This window comes from Phocoena sinus, chromosome 4 (assembly GCF_008692025.1).
Source record: "Phocoena sinus isolate mPhoSin1 chromosome 4, mPhoSin1.pri, whole genome shotgun sequence".
NCBI lineage: Eukaryota > Metazoa > Chordata > Mammalia > Artiodactyla > Phocoenidae > Phocoena > Phocoena sinus.
The window spans coordinates 139,148,922-139,170,583 of NC_045766.1; the positions used below are offsets into that span (position 1 = coordinate 139,148,922).

Below are 21,662 nucleotides of genomic sequence, written 5' to 3' on the forward strand. Positions count from 1 at the left end.
ATGCTGGTCTCCGGACCAGCCTCTATTAACAGCACGAAAGAGTGACATGGTAGAGGGTATGCGTCATATCGGGAAGTGTTATGCAACCAGGACAAAATATCCCAGCCTCAGGGTCTTGCTTTCTGAGTTTGCATTCATTTGCTTCACACAGTGCCTCCTCCTGCCATGAGTGGGTAAAAACCTCCTTACCCTCCAGAGCAGGAGCTGTGAGAGGAAAGCAAATGGACCAACTCTTGCATCACAGGGATTTAGACCATCTCTGTATTTGCTGCCAAGCTGATGCCAGCAAGGGATTCCACTGGGCCAATTCTCCCAGTCATCCGGCGAGCTTTTTGGTGACTTAGCCTGAGGCAAGGTGGAGAGGGGCTAGAGTCACTCGAGCTGGCCAACTATCCATCCCAGAGTGAACATCGGGTGTACTTCAAGTAGACGAGGGCACACACAAACAACATGACCGAAGTCCCTGACTGGTTCTTGATTTAAGTTTGCATTTCTTTCCCAAGAAAATCTTGCAAAGCTTCCACATCAGTGACAAGATGAAGTTCAATTTTACTTACAGTCAGATTCATTTCATAAGACATAAAAGCAGAATGTTTAGGGGCAGTCCATGTTTCTGGTTCCAAATCCTCTATGTATATATAACCTCGGCAGATATACAGACCGAAGACAAAAAATAAATCATAGTGCCTGACGGTCACACAGTTTATGACGCCGTTTTATGCCTTAGAGCATTACAGTTTCAACTCGAGGACATTATGAAAAAAGCCACAGGAATCATTTTTTTTGTAAGATGTAAACAGCACACTCAACCATTAGTCTAGACTGAGCAGACAGGAGGAGGGTGACTTGCTGCCTAAGTCCTCACGTGACTCTGATGAGCTGGTGTGGGCTGCCCTAACCTTGTTACACTTCTTGACATTTACCAAGGAAAATGATGAGATCAGGGAAACCACAACATCAAACTCAGTATCTTGTGAAACTGAAAAGGTTGCAGAGTAAACACTTTGCCTGACAGTGATTTTTGTTTTGATCATCATACTGGATTGAACGACATCCATGTTGTGCAGTTGTATGTTTTTTTTCAATGAAACTAACTGCATTACACTTTCCAATATGGTATTGACACCCGAGGGATTTCTACCTAAGCATCCTAGCATCAGCACTTCAGTCATTAGACCTTGCCAATGAGTAGAGCCTCGCTCTTCTAATGGGCAAGACACGCGCAGAAGAGAAGATCTACCTTGAAACCTACTTTGTCTCCTCCCTACCTGAAAAGCGGCCCCCAAGCCCACCTGGAACCTCAGAATGTGACCTTGTTTGGAAATAGGGTCTTTGCAGATGTAATTAAGGTAAGGATTGAGATGAGATTGGATTAGATTAGTATAGACCCTGAATCCAAGGAGAGCATCCTTATAAGAGACCAAAGAGGACAGACAGAGACTCAGAGAAGAAGGTGATGTGAAGACGACAGAGGCAGAGATGATGCAGCTACAGCCCCAGGAAGGTAAGGATTGTAGGAAAACACCTGGAGCTGGGAGAGAGGCATGGAGCAGATTCTCTTTCAGAACCTCCAGAACCAGCCCTGTTGACACCTTGATTTTGGACTTCAGGCCTCCTAAACTCTGAGAGAACAAATTCCTGATGTTTTAAGCCCCCAGTTTGTGGTTATTTTCATGGGAGTCCTAGGATATACTAATACACTACCTGTAGATGCTGTTTGTAACCGTTTACCATCTCCGGGCATTACATGGCCCATTAATTGCCTTATAGAGTTAGTCCAGTTTCCAAAAGTGCTTGAAGGGAACTCCCAGATTACAGCAACCAGATAGCCTGAATTTTCAAGAACAATACTAAGTTTACAAAGCTTTTCATGTAAACTCCTTTGTCTGACCGTGCCCTGATTTTTCTGCTTAGGAAAATGTGTCTCTTCTACCACTGGGGGAAAAATGTCTGATTCACCTTCTAATGAATGTCATGATCAGGAGGGAAGGTGTTCTGACAAACATCTTTAAATTTCTCAACGTTCGTTTGAAAAGACTGTTAGAAGTTAAAACAAAAAAACAGCCAATGGAAATTAAAACCTAATTTTTTAGTATGTTTTTTCCAGCTAACATATGTGGGCAAATTTTTCAAATTATGATTGCTTCATATATATATTTATGGAATCCAATTTTATCACCTGGCTTAGATAAGTTGGTTGTTAATTGCTATTAAAGTTAATTTTTCTCATAAAGCAGATTATCTTGCAATTGAATACAAAGAACTTAGCTATTTATGAAAATGTTCTCCCATATATATATATATATATATATATATATATGAAGCAATCATAATTTGAAGTATATATGAAGTATAGTGATTTACAATGTTGTGTTAGTTTCAGGTGTACAGCAAAGTGATCAGTTATACATATATCTATTCTTTTTCAGATTCTTTTCCATTATAGGTTATTACAAGATAGTAAATCTAGTTCCCTATGCTATACTGTAGGTTCTTGCTGTTTATTTTATATACAGTAATGTTTATTCGTTCATCCCAAACTCCCAATTTATCCCTCCCCGCTGCTTCATGTATATTCTTTCCCTAACAAAATCCTCGTTCTCTTAGGAGTTCCTTTCAATTATTCTAAAGAATATTAAGAATTTCCTGACCCAAAGGAGAACTGGGTTGAGACACACTGGGCTTCTCAATTGCCAGTTAAGTTTCTTCCAACATTTTGGCTCCCAAATAAAAGTTGTTTCCTTCTCTTCAACTCCTTAGATACTAGATCATGGTGTTTGTTAGGAGAGGGCCAAAGTCAGACCTCTTCTAATGACATATTCTTGCCAAAGACATGCTTCCCTCAGGGAAAGATTTTGGTACCCATTTATCGTTGTGTTCACTCATTCAGCAAATATTTATGAGTCAGCGCTTTATGTGCTAGGCACTGAAGAAACAACAGTAAGCCAAATATTTGAATTATTAGACTGAAAAATTATTAGATTGGAAATTCATTTAAGAACTCTTACCAAGATAATCAAATTCTGTAGGTTTTAGGAAAGATCACATTTTCCTTGGCTTATATATAATACTTTGACCATCAAGCTCACTGTTAATAATATGTTTGCTAACTTTGAAATTTCAGTAGGGAATCCAATTTTACTACCTGGCTTAGATAAGCTGGTTGTTAATTGCTATTAATCTTTCTCATAAAGCAGAATTATCTTGCAATTAAATACAAAAGAACTTAGCTCTTCATGAAAATGTTGTCCCACATCATATCCATTGCAGATGTTAACTATATAATATTTGCAGTACTGGAAGAGCTGCCTGATTCACCAATGAGCAAGGAAACCCTCCGTGTGAACCAGTACATTAGATATCAGCACACGTGTTTAAGGGATCAAGTTACAGCTTCACTGAAATTTCTAAGGAGTGACTGCAGTTAACAAAAGAAGAAAATCAAACGGTGCCCATCGTAATCCATTAAACACAACTTTTCGTGACTTTGTACCCAGGAGGACTTTTTGCATAGAGGGTTGTTAACAGCTGAACCTTTAGAGAAGCCAACGCACACCTTGGAGAAGCACTGGGAGGTGCTGCCACTCAGTAAAAGCAAAATTGCTGCTTGGTTTTGCCGCATCCAAACAAGTGTCACGTAACAAAATTCAGGCTCTGAGAACTGTATTTCTGCTTTTAGTTTTCACATGGAAGCATCTCGAACCACAGGCCGGCACAGACATGTGCATTGATAGGGCATGTGCTCACAAATGTTCAAAACCCCATTAGGTTCTGGGAAGCCCAACGATCACCAAACCTTCCCAAGCCCAGGCAGGTTCTTTAACATAACACACACTTATGTCTAACATCTGGCATTCAAACTGGACACAGGGGCACGCAAGACATTGGTCCCAAGACATAGTAATAATTCTGTCTTCTGACCAAGAAGTACAACTTCTCTCCGAACCTCGCGGAGGGCGACTTTACGATGCTTTGCATGTAAGAAATCAGTAATTGCTCATTGAATTAAATGAATTACTTCTCTATGATGTTATCAGCTCACTAATTAATGCACTTGTTCATGCATTTATCATCCAGGCAGATATTCATTTACTCATTGAACAGACATTATTAAAAGCCTGCTGCTTACCAGGCATGGTCAGCACAGATAAAAGATTACAGGACCCCAGCCATATAACTTAAGGCATAGAGGGCTGAACTTTAACAAGCAATGTTTTGAGAGTTTCTGTTTTTCAGTGAGGTCCCATAGATTCCTAATCATGAACATTCACTGGCGATATGGTAAATCAGTAGACGTCTGCTTGCCTCTAAAGAATGTGTCAGCCAAAGTAGTTGGTTCAAAATAGCACTTGACTCCTTCCATGCTAGGACTACTCCAGAGACCAGCTGTGGCTCCCCACTGCAAGAACACATTCATTCATTCAATCATTCATTCATTCATTCATTCATTGGCACAGGCCAGAGAAAAGGCAAGGAAAGAGACAGTGAGTATCCTGCAGCCCTCCATCTTGGTTTTCTTTTTGGATCGTCAAAACTATTGGATTTCTGGGCTCAAAAAACGCAGCTGAGTTCAGCTGCTGAAAATTTGGTTAATTTGTTGCTTGAACTCCTAAATGGACTCACAGTGGTGACTCTGTTATATTTATTCTACTATCCTCAAATGAATGGCACGAGAAAGAAACCAATTACATAGAGGGAAACACTTTCGTCTCTTTAGAAGAAGCTATAAATATCTAAAGGGTATTGGAGGAATCCATTCAAAAGATGAACAGTAGAAACAAACACAATCAAGAATTGATTACTTCAAACAAAGCAAATAAGATATGACAGTAAATTAAATAATAAGAATGAGACTAGGATGAGTAACCAAGAAGAGCTCACATTAGTGAACATTTTTTGCACACAAAAACACATTACTGTTCAAGCATGGACATGTATTAAGCTGTTGGATCCTTGAACCACCACCAACAAGCAAGCGTTATTATCACTACTGAGTCTATTTTACAGATGAGGAAAATGAGGCACAGAAAAGTGAAATGCCCTGGCAACACTCGTTGGAACAAGGGTCAGCCCTAGGCAGTCTGGTTGTGCTCCAGAATAAGACACCAGGTCCTTAGGAAGGGATATGGGGCCTTAATCTCTAGAGGGGGTCATAAAAGTTCAGTCCTCATTCTTCTTTTCTTCACTATCCTGGAAAAAAAAGAGAATGAAAAAGGACTACTGAAATGAGTTTAATTTCTCCAATTCTATTATGCTTTTTAAAGAATATATCTGTGTGCATGGAAAACAGGCAAAAGAATTCAAGAAGAATCAAATCTTAGCAGACCCCTGATGGTGCGATATCAATTAATTTAACTTCCTTTTCTAAATTATTTTCTAAGCTCCTACAATAATTGTTTTGGAAATGGGGGAAAGAACAAAGTTTTTATTATTATTTTGTTGTTCAAAAAATATTTTATCCTGTGGGTTTATTAAACCTGTATTCAGGTTGAAGAAAACAAAACAGAACAAAAGCAAGCGCCATCCTCAGGCAGGCAGTGGTGATTTTCAGAGAGGATGTCCAAAATGAGTCGACCAGCTATAAGGCCCTGCCCAGCACCACACAACCGTGATTCCCGTGGCACCGGAACCAATACAGACTCAGGAGATCAGAGAAGGCATTTAGAAAAAAAGCAGAAGTGGTAGGAGGCAGCATCTGGAAGGAAACATGTAGGGAGATGCCTTGTGGAGTTTCACTAAAAGGTAACAAAACTGCACAATGAAGGTGGAAAAAAAATATCACTTTGGCAGCTTCATGTCAATTCCACCAAAATACGTGCCTTGAGTGACTGTGTAAATAAAGTCATTGGAGTATATGTTCATGTACTAGCACCTTCATGAGACAGTACTACATCTAACCACGTCTGGCAGCTTCTCAGGGTCAGATCTAATCTCTGCCTCCCCCTGGACAGCCATCAACATCTACAGAATACATACTGGACGGAGGGACGGAGAATCTCTATTGGACACTGTCCTCTTGTCTATTTCAATGCAAAGCTCACAGGCGCTTTCCGATCATCAAAGGAGGCACTTCAGCATGAAGTGACCCGACAATTAACAGCGGCTCAGTGTTCTGATTATTTCAGGGACCCGTAGGAGATCAGGGTGTAGCTGTAGGTTTCCATGCTTAGAGTAAGTAAACATCACTCTTTGGAGTTTTGCCAGTGCTTGAGCCTAGTGGCTTTCAGGTGCTATTTATTTTGTTTAGTTTATTGTTCAGTGTTACTGTTTGTTGACTTGATATATTTTTCCCCCCACAAAGGGGCCAGTCGGTAAGAACATATCCTGTAAGTGGAAAATTGATGATTCCCTATTGTTCAGTGTTTGTGTGTGGTGGTTTTATTTGCTTTGGTTCAAAGGACCTAAACAATGCATTCATTGGAATTTAACAACTGGTGTAAAATCAGCACAGAGAACAATCTGTGTGCTGAGATTTTTGTACCCAAATCGGGTGATCTCTGCTTGACTAAAGAAAGCAAAATCTAAAATGACCTGTACATCTAAATAACCACAGAAAAGAAAACCACTGACTGAATCTCAAAGAGGCGCATTTTTCAACAAATACAAAAACAGACTCATGCATCATTCTCCATGATTCCAAGGAGGCTAAAGTGCCCACAGGGCACAGGTCTTACTCATGGACATGTCTAATCTAGTTACCCTCCTCTGTGTAAAATCCAACCAGCAGACAAGACCAAGGATGAGAACAAGGGTCTAAAACCGTTACCTTAGAAACGTCGTATTTTCACCTACTTCAAGACAGTGAATTCTGCCAGAAAATCTGTAGCAATAGGCTCATTCCCCTTGGAGGGGAGCGAACGCATCACAAACTGTGCATTCGCAAAGGAAGCTTCCATCGGGAGCTCTTCCTGCATTGGTGGGTCTCTGGTCGGGTTGGCTATCTGTGTAGGAAGTGGACGCAGGAAGTATCTGTCTACAAACCCTTTATCCTCAAGGTAATTGCTACAGCAGCATTTTACTGTTTACTAAAGCAGTAAACATGTGATCTAAAAAAAGATGTTTTCCATCTCCAAAGAACAAGGCTTAAAAAAATTGTATGTTGCACTTATTTCATAACCAGCTTCTTATCAAAACCGTCGGCAATATGACCGTGCTTCCAAGAGTGAGTGAGTCAATGGGTACAGCGTTTGGGGTAGAACAGAAGCTTCTCCCTCAGGGGTGCCCAAAAAACAAAGCCTGGTTTTCTTTTCTGAGATGCTACTCTAGCAAAGTAAATTTTATTTCTCTTCTAAGCTTAACACAGGCTTAACAGAGTCAGGGTCTTTGGCTGAACAGGTAAAGTGAACAAGACTTTCCGTGTTAACTCAAACTGGTAGAATGGATAGCCCATAAAATCACTTGTATTTGACCTTGGGCAACATTCATCTTTTTTATGTGGATATAAATATGCTTCTAGCCCTAAGAGTTCACACAAGAAGAAGTTAAAGATAGAACTCAAACGTGGACGTGTGGCTACTGCTTTTGATGACTTTTACCTGGGGCAGGCAGAGCCTCCTGCCAATCTTCTCTTTATTTCTTTATTCCAGATGAAAAGCTTGTGAGCCTTCACTGTCCCAGGTTTCCTGGGATGACAGGAGTGATTGGGTATCTGTGAGAGGCAGTGTGGGGTGAATGGAAACGGGTCCGAGGAGAACCCTTGAGCACTGGAGATGTTCCGGGGGGTCCTCTCCATCACAACTGTTGTCCTTTATGTTTTGAAAAGCTCTTGTTGGGTTGTTAACTATTGCAGACAGGAAGAAAGAGGAGGGAAGGAGCATGAGAGTGAGAAGTACAGAGAGAAGCAGAGGGTAGTAAGGCCCCAAATTTCTTCTCCAGGGCCGGCCATGCAGAGGCTCAGGCAGACTCCTCAGCAAGCATCTCTTAGCACTGTCTTAGGTCATCTCCAATACAGATAAAGCACTGTGAATAACTGAGAACTCACTGTTCTGTAAGAGTCTTTATTTCTTAATAAAGAGAAAAGAACATGTTAATCAGAGGAAAATTGGCTACTTGAAAAAAGAAAAAAAAAAAAGAATCAATTCACAACCTGTTGTAGAAATTGAAAAAGAATAAAAAACCTTCTACGGATTTCCTGATTTGATTCCTAGAAGGAAAATGGATTTGACTCGAGTGAATAATAATATTAGCTAACAAGTATTAAGTACCTCTAATGTGCTCCATACAATTCCAACTCGGTTCATCTCCCCATAGCCCTGCGAAGTAGAAACTGTGGTTACTGCTTTTTACAGATGGAAATACCCAGAGATCGTGAGGTGAGGGGCCTGTCCAGGATGAAATGCCAGGAAGACCATTTCTATTTTCCTGAGAAGGAACTAAGGCCTGGAGAGGTGCCTTCACCTGCTGAGGCCCTACAGCGTCATCTGCAGCCTCAGCCGGTCTCTCTCAGGCCAGCCTCTTTCCACTTCCCCTCCCTAGCCTCCACATCTATGCCTCCCTTTCCTTGTGAACAAGATAAGACCAATCCTTTCCCCACAGAGGCTATTTTAAGGATGCTGTGAAGAAATAGGGTCTTCAGGGCCTCCCTGGGCATAAGATAAACACGGCTGGGCTCGCTCCATTTCACCTTCATGCTTCTGACGCTCTTGGGAACATCAGGTAACACCCACATACAACACAGATCCAAAGGGGACTTCGCAATATAAAACCACACACACTTTTTTTTTTTTTTAACTCGGAGCAACATATTAGGAAATCTACCTCAAATTGAGACACAAACTAATCGTGTTGACAAATTCCCAAGTGTTGTTTCAACAGTTTCCTCTTCCTCAAAGGTGAGCATCACATGCCTACAGCTAACTTTAAAAAATAAAAGTCAACAAGACCCAAAGGGATCCAAAGGGAACACGACGGTAAAGTCCCTATTGGCTGATGATTTCAATTAATGGACTTGGGGGCATGTGGATGAGGGCGATGGGGGGCAGATTTTGTCTTCAGTGGTGACTCTGTTTCAGTACTTGCTAAATTAAAAAACCCCATCAATTTGCTATACTGTAATTTTATAATAGAAAGACAGATGTTAAATCATCAAGGTGGAGTGATTTAAAGGCCACTGTGTTAGATTCAGGAGTGCGAGTTCTTTGCACATGTTAGAAATGTTCTTTATTTTATGTCCCAGGAATTGACGTGCATTGTCTTGAACAAAATAATTTGAAGTAACAGCACTGATGTTAATGTTATGATTGGATTATGATGTGGCTTTAAAAATAAATAATTTTGCTTGGCCTTGGCATTTCTTTTCTAAACGTCTCGGCACTTATCTGTTCCTAACAGCAGATTACCGTTCTTCCCAGAGTCTAATTCCATGAACACCCCTGCGGAAAGACTTGGTAAGGCCTGATGGAAAACTCAGAGACGTGGGCAAGGAAGTTGATACTTGGGGTGAGGAAACAAATCAGCAGCTGATCTGGAATCTGCAACCGCGGGCCCCTTGGATATTGCCAAATATGGAAAGAATTCTTGGCACCAAGCAAGTGGAGAATGGGGTGCTAGAGTTTTAGCTGTTCAGTTTTCTAGTGCTTTATCTTAATTAGCCAGTGAGAGCGTAATAATTGTTGGCTGTGGGCTTTTTCACACAAGAGTGGTAACGTAAGTTAGCCAATTATAATAATTTTCATTATTTAATGTATCACACTATATCATTTAATACACCATTTTTTTTTTCCTGCACAGTAATTTATTATTTGGAGCTAAGTAAGGCAAATAGCAGGGAAAACAAGATCAGATGATGATAAGTTGAGGGGAAACAGATCTGTGTGCCCGAGCGAGCTTCCTAGCCTCTCTAATCCTCTATCCTTATCTGGACGAAAAGCGCCAGGATGCAGGCTGTGGTGAGCATCTCACGAGATAACGTGAGCATCCAGCACAGAGTCTGGCCTGGAATAAGCCGTTACAAGGATGATATTAATTTGCATTATGAATTCAAGCTACAAGATCTACCTTTTAAAAACGCTTTTCTCTATGATCTTTTCAACAGCAATTTAATTCTATGTAGTTAGTTTGTATTTAAACTAGGAGAGATATCGCTAAAGAAATACATCTATTTAAAATCTGCAATAATGATTGCAGATTGTCCTAATATCTTAACTTTCTCTTGATGACCTTAAAGGATTTTAATCAAAATTTATTTTTCAACAACTATTTATTGAACCCCTATGCTTTGCCAGGCTCTGTCAAGGACACAAAAGAGATGGACAGACTATCACAAGAAAACAGGTTCTATTGTTTACATAGGTAGACAAAAAGTAGAGTCACACAAACACGAGCAAAGCTGGGAGCATGTGTCGTCAAGAGAGAAAACAAAGCAGGAGAGAGTGGACAAAATGAGGAATGTTCTTAAACTTTATAAAACATGCCTCAGCTAAGTTCAATAGGGGAAATATGTGGGGAATAAGTGATCAAACAGGGAATGAAAGTGTGAATAGGAAAAAGATCCAGAGGTCACAGTGGCCACTAGTTGAAATAGGTTCACAGCAAAAAAAAAAAAAAAAAAGTGGAATGAAATACTATAATTACAGAAATACAAATAAAAATGAGATTCCATTTTTGCCTGTCACAATGGCAAAGATTCAAAGAGCGAAATATTCAGAGTTGTTATGAGTTCAGTGGAACTGGCCTTATCTATGGCTACAAGTGGGAACTGGTACAACCCTTCTAGAGAGTAAAGTGGTCATTTATTTTTTAAACTGGCAAATATTTAAATTTGGCAGAGACTTTAAAAATATGTACACCCATTGGTCCAATGATTCCTTTTCTAAGCACTAACACTAATAAAATAAATTTTTAAAAAATTACATAAAGGGTACAATGCAATGTAATTGGTGAAAACCTGAAAGCAATATTATTTCCTACAATAGGATATTGGCTATATAAATCATAATACTTATTTTAAATGGAATATAATTAAGCATAAAAATTCTGCTTATTAAAAAATTGTAGTGACATGGGGAAATGTTTGTAAAACAATGTTAACTGAGATGAGCAGGACAGTCAGGGAGACAAAAGGACAGACAGAAACACACAGTAGGAAGACACACACCAAATGCTGGGAATTTTCTCTGACTGCCTGGGACTGGGAACAATTTATATTGACTCTGTAATGATTTCTTTTTTCATTTTCTCTACAGTGAGAATGTTTTATTACTGTAATTTGTACAAAATAACAAGATGCATTTTTCAAAATTAATGAGAATACAGGACAGTGGAGATTCCAGTAACCCTGTTCCTGCCCTAATCAGAAACAAGAGGCACTGCAGGCCTCCGCCCTCCTTCAGCAACGAAGCAAACAGCCTCCGTCCTCAGAACAGGACTAAACCAACCTTCTGATCACCCATGCCTTGAGGGACCCCCTGGACACTCCGCCTGCCCAGGTGTTTGGTCCCTGCCCTGCTATACCCTTCTCCAGGGACCCCTACAAGCTCCTTGCCCCTCACCTCTCCAGGCTCCCGTGTGCCCTGCCCTGGCTGGGAGGCCACAGTAGTGACCTGTGGAAGTGACCTGTTATTCTCCCTGTCTCTTCAAAAGCGTTAGCACAGAGTCTGTGTGCCTCTGGGCTTCACAACTGAAGCCGGGTAATGGAACACATAGAGAGAATTCAGAGCAGGGCCAGAAAGACAGTGCAATTTATCAGCAAAGGTTAGATGGACTTGGATTGTCCGATGGCATCTGCCATTTACTGAGCACCTACTAAAGGCTCTCCCACCCTGGACTCGCAACAGGACGGTCATTATAATCCCACCTACAGGTGAGGAAACGGAGCTCAGACAGGTTAGGGCCCTTGCCCAGGGTCACGTGACTAGGAAGGGTTCAAATGCAGGTGTGTCTGTGGCCACATAACATAAGTAAAGAAATCTCAGAGGTGACGGGGGGACAAAGTCCCCTGAGAAGAGAAGAGCCATCCTCTAAGCTGTGGGGACAAAAGGAGGGGATGCTGCATTTGAGGCATTCCCTAAGCCCTAGGAAAAAGTCCTGCTGGAGCAGATGTGCCACCACCATTGGAAAGGCCTGGAGACTGTCTCTGTCAAACCCCCTTCTCGGAAGATTTTACACTGCAGAGAAACTCTCTGGTCCTGGCTTTCCAACGGCCTCCTGTATTGTGATTCTCTTCTGCGTCAGCTGTTAAATCTGCCAGGGTATTGGGATGCCAAAGCGGAATGTTCTGCTTTGGGTCTCCCCTCCCACAGAGGGAACCTTATTCTGAAATTCTAAACACAGAAGTAATATTTTCCTGAAAGCATCAGGAACGATTGTTTCATTTATTTATTTTATTTCTACTTATGGTTTTTCAAGAGACATCGACAAGCGTATGTATGTGTCGGGGTGGAGGAGAGATTTAAGCAAAGATCTGTTTTGTAAAAAAAATTTAATGAAATCATCACTTTAAAGAAAATATAGATAATTAAAAAACAGTTCAGACTTCCAGAACATTCTCTGAGAGTACTGCAGTCCTCCATAAGTGTATTTCATGGGAAGAATGATCCACAAATTCTATCCTTTCCAATTCTCCTTTCCACGGCCACTGAGGCAGCGTGCCCAGCCTCAGAGAGAGAGCTGTAGGAGGAAGAGTGCTGTGTCCCGTCCAGAGGGGGCAAACTGTGTCCAGAGCCACCCACGGATTCAAGCAGCAAGTCATTTTAAGATAACAGCCCATGATTCCACCTTTAGGCCAGTGTTCTAGAAACATGACATTCACATAGTGGTGCAACAGTATTTTCCGTTTTCTATTCCTTCCACTGTCACAGAGTCCTCTAAAGTAACAAGGGATGAAACAACTGAAATTCCACTTGAGCCAATGAGTTGTTGAAAATTTATATGCCCTAGAGCTATTAAGCTCCTTCATCACCTCCCTTAAAATCCTGTATATGAACTTCCTTCATATAACCCTGAGCTTTTAATTTTAAACAAGTTTGCTTCACACATGACAGCAAATATTCAGCAAGAGCCTGCTATGTGCAAGCCATGAAGTACGTAAAAGATGCTTCATGTTTTTAAATTAACTTTTTTTTTTTTTTACTGAAGTATAGTTGATGTACAATATTATATAAGTTACAGGTGTACAATATAGTGATTCCCAATTTTTAAAGGTTCTACTCCATTTCTAGTTATTATAAAATATTGGCTATAATCCCTGTGCTGCACAGTATATCCTTGCAGCTTATTTTATATATAATGGTTTGTCCTCTTCATCCCCCCCCCCACGTTAACCCTCCTCCCTTCCCCCTCCCCACTTGTAACCACAAGTTTGTTCTCCACGTCTGTGAGTCTGCTTCTTTTTCTTATTTGTTGTAGTTTTTAGATTCCACCTATAAGTTATATCATGGTGATCACCAAAACCCTCCAACCTCTGTCAAATCAAAGAAAGGAACTTCTTTAAACAGCTCATTGACACCGTAATCGTGTTCTCCCTCAGCAAGCCTTGTTAGTAACTTTCCATCCCCTGATTCTAAGATGCTCTCCACTCACGCTGCTCTTTGCAGTTTGCTCTCTCCTGGTCTTCCAGTGCCAGATCTGTGATAAAGGAAAATGCCCACAATCCCCTCTTAAAGACTAAGGACCTCTAAACTCTAGGATCAGGGGCTGTAACCTGGGGTTCACGGACCACCCAAGGAGTCCAAGGACAGAACTGGATTTCAATAGTATTAGCTGTCCTTGTCACTCTATGTATTGCCTTTCCTGCATTTTAAAAGCATTAATCTGAGAAGGGATTGCAGGCTTCATTAGACTTCCCGAGTGGCTCAAGGCATAACAAAGGATCAGGGAAGTCATTGGGAGATTGGATTAAAAATCCTAACCGAAGCAAAATCAAGTTCCAAGGCTAACAACTGGCTGCTTGGAGTCTGTAAGCAAAGGCAGCATTGTTTTGTGCAGAAGGAAGGGAGGGGGTCGTAAAGCACCCCCCAGGTATCATCAGGTGGCCCCAGAAGCAGTGGAAGCACCAAAACTGATTCGTGAATTACATGTGGGAACATCACTTTTGATGCTTACGTTTTTATTAGAACTCAATCTGATTTTAAAATCCACGGCCCTTTAAGGAAAAACCAACCGACATACTCACATAAACTCATAAGATTCCTTTACTTCTTCCCATGGAAACACTCTGTTACCATTTCCAAAATACCAAGGGAAAATGATGGTGAGAATCATAAAGACGGGATAAAAACATAGAGCTTTTCATAGTGCCTCATAGGGTCTTATAGACGTTCACGCCAAAAAAAAAAAAAAAAAAATCCAGAGATGCGGAGACCAACTTAACAGATTCTGTGCATCTGATGCTTGATGGACTAATTGATTTATTTACTGAAACAACAAAAAACAGAGTGCGTTTGAGACTGGAAATTGCCCGTATGACAGACTTTCCTAATTCCAACGGACAGCCGTAATTTTCCCTATGCTAATTTGAGCTTTGCACTAACATAATTAAAACTGCAGTCAACAGACTCAGGCCTCCTTTTTTCCACTCTATAAACAAGTCTGTAAAGTCATCTCATTACTTTACCCAGGAAGCCTAGCAGAACATTTCTCAAAGGAAGTTACCTATAAAGAGGGGCTATTTTATTTTAACAGAGGATTAAAAAGAGTCTACTTGAAGCCATTTTGAAAGTTCACTTAAGCTATATATGATACACAGATAATGCAGTGTAATCAAATGTTAAAGTAAGCATAATCTCCTGGGTAAGTGGAAACTGTTTCCCAAAATTCATCCTGAAAAACACAAAACGTTCAAGCTTCAAAAATATCTGCATCTTTTCAGAAACGTATACTTTAAACTAAACAGTATGACACATTTGTATTCTATGCAAAACATACCCCACACCCTAAAGGATTGTCTGTTATTTCAATGTCCTTTAATACACTGATTTTTTTTTAAACACACACACACACACACAGACACACACACAATTGTACCCAAGCTATTCAAAATTTACAAAGAACATTAGATTCAACAGCTATGAAATATGGACACAAATAAGGGTAAAAATAAGAATTAAGAGGGCAGCATTTGGGGTTATAAAATCAAATAATTTCTACTCATATAGCTCAAAGCAGAGTACATCAAACCCTCAATTTTAAAATTCCTTTCTATACAGTTATACTTCAGCAGACTTCAATCCTTGAAGAAAGAAAAATCTCTGTAAGATTAAAATCTTTGATACATGATTTTTTAATATGTATTATTGAACATACCTTGAAAACCAAAACCTATCTTGAGAACTAGAAACTGAATAGAACTTCTGAAACATAGTTTATGCAACGGGTATTAATTAAATCCTCTCGCACAAACATTTCAAATTCCAAATCAAAGAGGCTTTTAAAAATTGTCCTGGCCCAGTTCTGGGCAAACTTCTATACTCATGAGTTTTCAGATCAACTAAAACCCTTGATGAAAACACAACCAAATGCTTCTCACCTACATGCAGCAAAACTAAAGACACGCAACCCATAAAACTCGCTTTTTCCTCCTTTCAGTATCTGTTTTTGCTCCTGACTTTTCTCATTTCTAGAAATGTCACCAAGGCGTGCTGGCCTTGAAAATATTGTGACAGACCACTTCACGGGCTCTATGCCGCCAACTTGCACTAACCATCAAACTGGCTTCAGTTCCAGGAATCAGACTACATTCACATTTCTACCTCTGTGCGTTCACCTCCACCTTAATCTCTCTCTATTTGCAAGAAAAACAAAACATCAGACCACACACCCCAGAGCACAGAGAACCAACCCGCAATGCCCACAAAGCAACCATCACGGAGAAGAAAGTCTATTCACAGTGCACCGAGGAGTAGGTACTTTATTAAAGATAAATACATAACCGAACAAACCGAATTACCACCATTTGCATTATGAGAACGCTCTGTTCTCAGCCTGAAGGTTCCAAGAATCAAGTCAACATTGGCATGTCCCGTGACTGACAGCCACTTGCCAGGCATCTCTTCATTTCCACAGGGACCGGCTGGCACCCCTGATGGTAAGGAGGCCTTCAAGAACGTCCAAAAGTTCAACATTTCCAAGCCCATCTTTTTCTCCGACCCTGCCCTCCAAACTCTCCAAGTCCATTGCCTTCCAGCAGATACACATCCAGGCACCGCTAGAGATAGTTAAAGAATATGAAAATTCGGACGCGCTCTTTGAAAAGCTTTTGCAAAAGGTCATCCACAGCCCTCAACCGTGAATTTAGAAACCCCAATTTTTTTCTGAGTTTGAAGTTTTTAAGCCTTGCGGATGGTTGGAGTAGGAAAAAGGAAATTTACTAGGCAGTGCAAAGGAAATCTTGTTGTCCTCTATTGTGGCAGCGGGGGTGTTGCCCAATGCTAACTTATCTGCGTTGATAAAGGAAACCAAAGAAAAGAGTAACAAGCACAGAATTTGGTCAAATGAAAAGGAACCCTCTCCTTACCTTAATAGTGCTGGCCATAATGCAATCAAGTTTATTGATCGTTAATAAATGTTAATAATAATTATTGCTTCTCTCTGACCAGAAAGTAGTTTTGATGAGGTTGTTTAGAGCGGATGAGATTGTGCTAAGTCTGGGAAATGAAGTCAGTCAATGGCAGGAAGAGGTTTCTATTGGTCCTGGCCGCCCAGCCCGAAGAAACAGGATATTTGGGAGTGGAGAGATAAGAGACCCTGAAAACAATGTTGTTTTTCTTGATGATATGCAGCCAGGAGATTTTTTTTTTTTTCAATTAAAAAAAAAAAAAAGACATCAATTGCCTGGGCCTGGGATGACCACAGCAGGTGTGACCCAGTGTGCCGCCGTGTGACACGCCGCCCCGGGGCAGGATGCAGATGTGGCGGGACTCCGAGTGGCTTCACGTGGGCGGCGCGCTCCTCAAGGCCCCTGGGTGCGGACAGGACTCCTGGGCCTCTGTCTCCCCGGATGTGCCACACGCCTGGGTCGTGGGGCCTAAGGCCCCTACCCGCTCCACTTTGCAGGTTGTGCTTATTTCATGTGAATAGGCGATGACGTTTAATAATAGCCATTCACCTGCTGATTTTTAACAACCTCCACTGGTTCAGCATCTCAAGTGAATGTTCCAGGACAGTTTCATTTTCTCCTTCCAAACATAAGTAATGGCTATTGGCTCCGCGATAAAGTAGTTGAAAATGCAAAGACTCTAGAATGGAAGTAGCTAAGAGAAATAAAGAGGAAAATAAACCTGTCAAATCCTCATTTTCAAATATTTATTTAAAATCCAAGGCACTTAAATGACTACGAATGTTTTATAATGGCAGCGAGCTGGCCCCCTCTGACAAACGTCCAGGTTGCAGACAACAGACCCCAATAGAACTCTTGGCTACACAGAGATGCCACGTCCTCACTAAGTGTTTTAAAATCTGAGCTGTAAGTTCAGGGCCACACGTCTGTTTTCCACTCAGAGGAAATACAGCTAATTGTAGGCCTGAACATTCCTTAGAGGATTTCAGGCCTTTTAATTACTCATTTTCAGGAAATTACTTGTTCTCTGGAAGAAACAACATTTTGCTTTGAATCTAGCTACACTAAACTTGGGCCAGTAAAGAGGTGTGGTCTCCATAGGGGACCCGCAGAACACAATAGGCCAAACCCTGAGTCATCCAGCAGCTCTTGGTTTCAGAGGCAGTCAGTGAATTGATTTCACTGGGACTTAGGCCTGTCTACATCAGAGCTCTAGAAATGAGCCCAAGTTTCTATATCTTTCACTGATCCCAAGATTTCCCCTTATGATAGGTGAAGGAGAAGGAAACATGAGGAGAAGGAAGGGGAGAAAGGAAAGGAGAAGGCGAAAAGAAAGAGAGAGAGAGAGAGGTGGGCGGAGAGAGGAAAGAAAGAGAGAAAGAAAGAAAGAAAAGAGGAAAGGAAATGAAGAAAGAGAAAGAAACAAACAGAGGGGGTAAAAGGAAAATGAAAGAAAGAGAAACTATAAGAAATCTTATGTAAAAATCAGAACCTGACAAATTCTCAGCATCTACATTTTGAGGGGATGTTCATTTCCGCTCTTTTCATCTCCAAACAATAAATGAGATGGCAGGCTGATTCAAATTGTGTTTCCCCTAAAATTTCAAAGTACTGAGTTGTTTTATCTGGGCAGCTTCCACTAGGATTCAGGAGTGCTGGGAAAAGCGCTCTTTCAGCTCCACTGAGATTCCTTATTTTTTACTCTCCTAAGAAGCATCAATTTCAAATGTGAACTGTAGTACCCTAATAAGCAGTGTTCTATTATGAATTTCTCAAAGAGCAGCCTTAAGTAGGGTGACCCCTTGCTAAAAAAAAATAGCCATGGAAGAAAGTTCTGTGCGGTCCCATCTCACCACTGCTGCCTGGTTTCTGACACAGCCCTTGTCCTCTGCAGCAGGAAAGCATCAACAATTTTATGGAGATCTAATTCTTCGTTGAGGGTCTGCCCTGAACTCCTTGGTTCTTGTCTAATTCAAATCAGTGAACAGTAACATTTTTTTAACTCTTTATTTAGAAATGACATCAAACTTCAAATACCATATGATATCACTTATATGTGGAATATAAAATAAGACACACCAATAAAATTTTTTTTTAAAAGCTCATTTTAATTAAAAAAAAAGAAAGCAATAAAACAAAATAAAATACGATACAAATGAACATATCTACGAAACAGAAACAGACTCACAGACATAGAGAACAGACTTGTGGTTGCCAAGGGGGAGGGGTGTGGGAGAGGGAAGGATTGGGAGTTTGGGATTAGCAGATGCAAAGTATTATATATAGGATAATAGTCCTACTGTATAGCACAGGGAACTATATTCAATATCCTGTGATAAACCATAATGGAAAAGAATATGAAAAATAATATATATATATGTATAACTGAGTCACTTTGCTATACAGCAGAAATAAACACAACATTGTAAATCAACTATACTTCAATAAAATAAAAAAGAAGACAGAAAGAATGAAATTTATAGAAAAGTTACAAGATAATACAAAGAACTCCTAATATCCTTCACCAGTTCCTCCAACTTTGGTAATTTACATCATTTGCTTTGCTTTCTCTCTCTCTCTCTGTCTCTCTTACTTATGTCTAATGCATATATATGTATATACACCCATATTTTATTCTTTAATAAAATTTTGTTAGACTAATGTACTTGCTTGGAACTTACAAACAGAAAACTCTATGCTACTCTTTGATTTATTTCCTGAAGATTCTATCCATAAGTTTCATTGTGTCTAATTCTGAAAATGCATATAACACAAGGTGATGTAATAAAAATCCAGTTTTGAGATAATGAGTTGTAAGCCCAGTTACAAAATTTAAAAGGCAAATCTTCCTCATTTCTAATGACAAATGCCGACCGATGTCTATCATCTTCTGAGAGAATTATTCCTGATGTCTAGAGTGGCATAATAGCATCCCAGTTCAGTATTCTCTGACTATTTAATGCAAACTTCTAAAAAAACAAACAAACTTCAATTGGCTACTGACAGCACAAGGCATATCTATTAATTAGAATATATTTAGTAATGCAGAAATCATTTCCCAAACATCGTTCTGGGGGAAATCATCTATGCTCCCGTCACCCACACCCAAGCCTCTGCCATTAAACGGCCTCAGCACTAGATCACTCAGCAGCCTAAGGACCGGGCTGCCCTTCCAACGAGACACCACCCCTCCTTGGGGGAAGCCACCCTCAGGTCACTATGCAGACCCATTTCGGGGCAACTGCAGGTAGCCTCCACCTGAGTCATCCTGCCATGAATCTGTCAAGACAGGGTCCTTTTCCACCCTCCTTGGAACTCAGTAAACACCATGCTGGAACAGTGTGGCACCCCCAGCATATGTGTGAATAAACTGCACGTTTCCATTCTGTACTTATCCATCATGGACCCATGACCCAAGAATTTACCAAAGCCCTTCAAAAGCCTGTTCATATCTTACTCCAAATGAAAAAGGAAAGAGTGTAAAATAGACTCTACCATTACCATAACTATAAAAGGAGCACTGTCATTTATTTATCCTAAAACCACAGCTTCCCATTTTCTGGAGTCAACAAATGCTCATCCGTCTTCTCCTACTAACTTCTCTGTGTGGGATCTACAGAGGAAGGTCAGGGTTGAGAACACTTTTGGGTGAAGGCAACATAGTTCTAAAAATCATATATGAGTGTAGCAAAGAGATAATGAGCTAGAATCTTAACTGGAGACACAACAGAAGATTCACTCATGATTGACTGATTGATCCCTGTATTCAACATCCATACAATGACATACTTATCATCACTGAAAATACTGCAGGAAAATGATGTAGTAGATGAATACTTAGTGATATGGAAAATTATGGTACGATGTCCGGTAATTTAAAATTGAGGTCATAAAGGAGAATTATATCACAGACTCATTTTGTTAAAAATAAAAAGGCAAAACAGAAATATTAGTCAGCTACATACTACAATACTAATAGTAGAGAATCTTTTTTGTTTTTCCCCCTTTCCCCTTTGGTTCATCTATATTTTCAAAACAGTTATAATAACTTCAATAAAAATAAATAAATAGTAAAATAGAATAAAATTTACTCACCTATTCTACAAAATATGTAGAACATATTGTTTCATATGTTCAGCAAGCCAGTATTATGAAAAAAAAAGTGGGGAAGAGGGGAGGAGAGTTCTAGATTCAATGGAACTTAAGAAACCCAAAGCCCAAATGCAAATGATGGTCTACAATTAGATACTGATATGAACAAATTAGAAGTCAAAGGCTTTTCCAGGGATGCTCGAGAAATCTGAATATATAATGACTGTTACATCATATTATAGATTTATTGTTAACTATTTATAGCTTTAAGAATACTTTGTAGGAAAACGTCCTTACTACTTAGAGCTGCGTTCCGAAGTATTGAAGATGAAAAGGTAATAATTTCTGTAATTTATTTGAAAGAATTCATGAAAAATAACATAATGCAAATATGACAAAATTGTACAATTGTCAAATCTCAATAACTTACATGAGTGTTCATTGTATCATTTGCACTCCTTTGAGTTCTAAATTTTTTATAATATAGTGTTAAATAAAAGTTCCTCATAGATGTCTTTCTTTAAAAAAGTTACAATAAACATGTTACATTGTAATGAAAAAGTTATATAAGCAACATGCAATGTTCTATTTTTTTCCTAAGTATCTGTATAACAGGCAGCACACGATACCTATTTGTCAAACTCTATATGTGTGTGTACCAAAATGCGCATTCTTTTATAAACATCTACAAGAGTAGCTCTTTTTGATTAATTTCACTAAGGAAACCCTGCAGACACTCATGTGCTCTGTAATGGTCACCTCCCCAGCATTATTCCCTCCAGTCAATGAGTGCCTTTTCCATGCCCACTCAGCGCTCTGGTGGGCACTAGGAAACAAGGATGACAGGACTCTGTCCAGTCCCTGGGTGTCTCAGCATTCATGAAGTCTCTGTTCGGCAACTCAAATTCCGCACACCTAAAACTGCAGAGCATGGGACCAATCCATGAACCGCAGACTCTTTATGGGCAAAACAATAGGATAAAAGTGCTGTATATTTACTGTCCCTAGGATGATACATGAATCTTAAAATGTGTAAAGTTTGGATTACTCAAGAGAGCCCGGCAAGAAGGATGTCCCA

General features: G+C 40.1%; 1 protein-coding gene across 7 annotated transcripts in view; it reads right to left on the reverse strand.

Annotated features, from left to right (window-relative positions):
- ERG (ETS transcription factor ERG) overlaps window positions 1–21,662 on the reverse strand; it is a 199,521-nt gene that overhangs the window by 93,099 nt on the left and 84,760 nt on the right. Inside the window, exons 1-2 of one of the 7 annotated variants that reach the window (XM_032631191.1) lie at window positions 16,451–16,690; window positions 8,205–8,252 (exon numbers count right to left, since the gene is read on the reverse strand). The exons of 1 other annotated variant lie outside the window; for it this stretch is intronic. In XM_032631191.1, the coding sequence (XP_032487082.1) occupies window positions 8,205–8,252; window positions 16,451–16,468 (66 nt within the window). In that variant the 5' untranslated portion in view covers window positions 16,469–16,690. Of the gene's footprint in view, window positions 1–8,204; window positions 8,253–16,450; window positions 16,691–21,662 lie in introns of those variants that run through there. 5 more of the 7 variants (XM_032631186.1, XM_032631189.1, XM_032631192.1 and 2 more) reach the window with 5 other exon arrangements.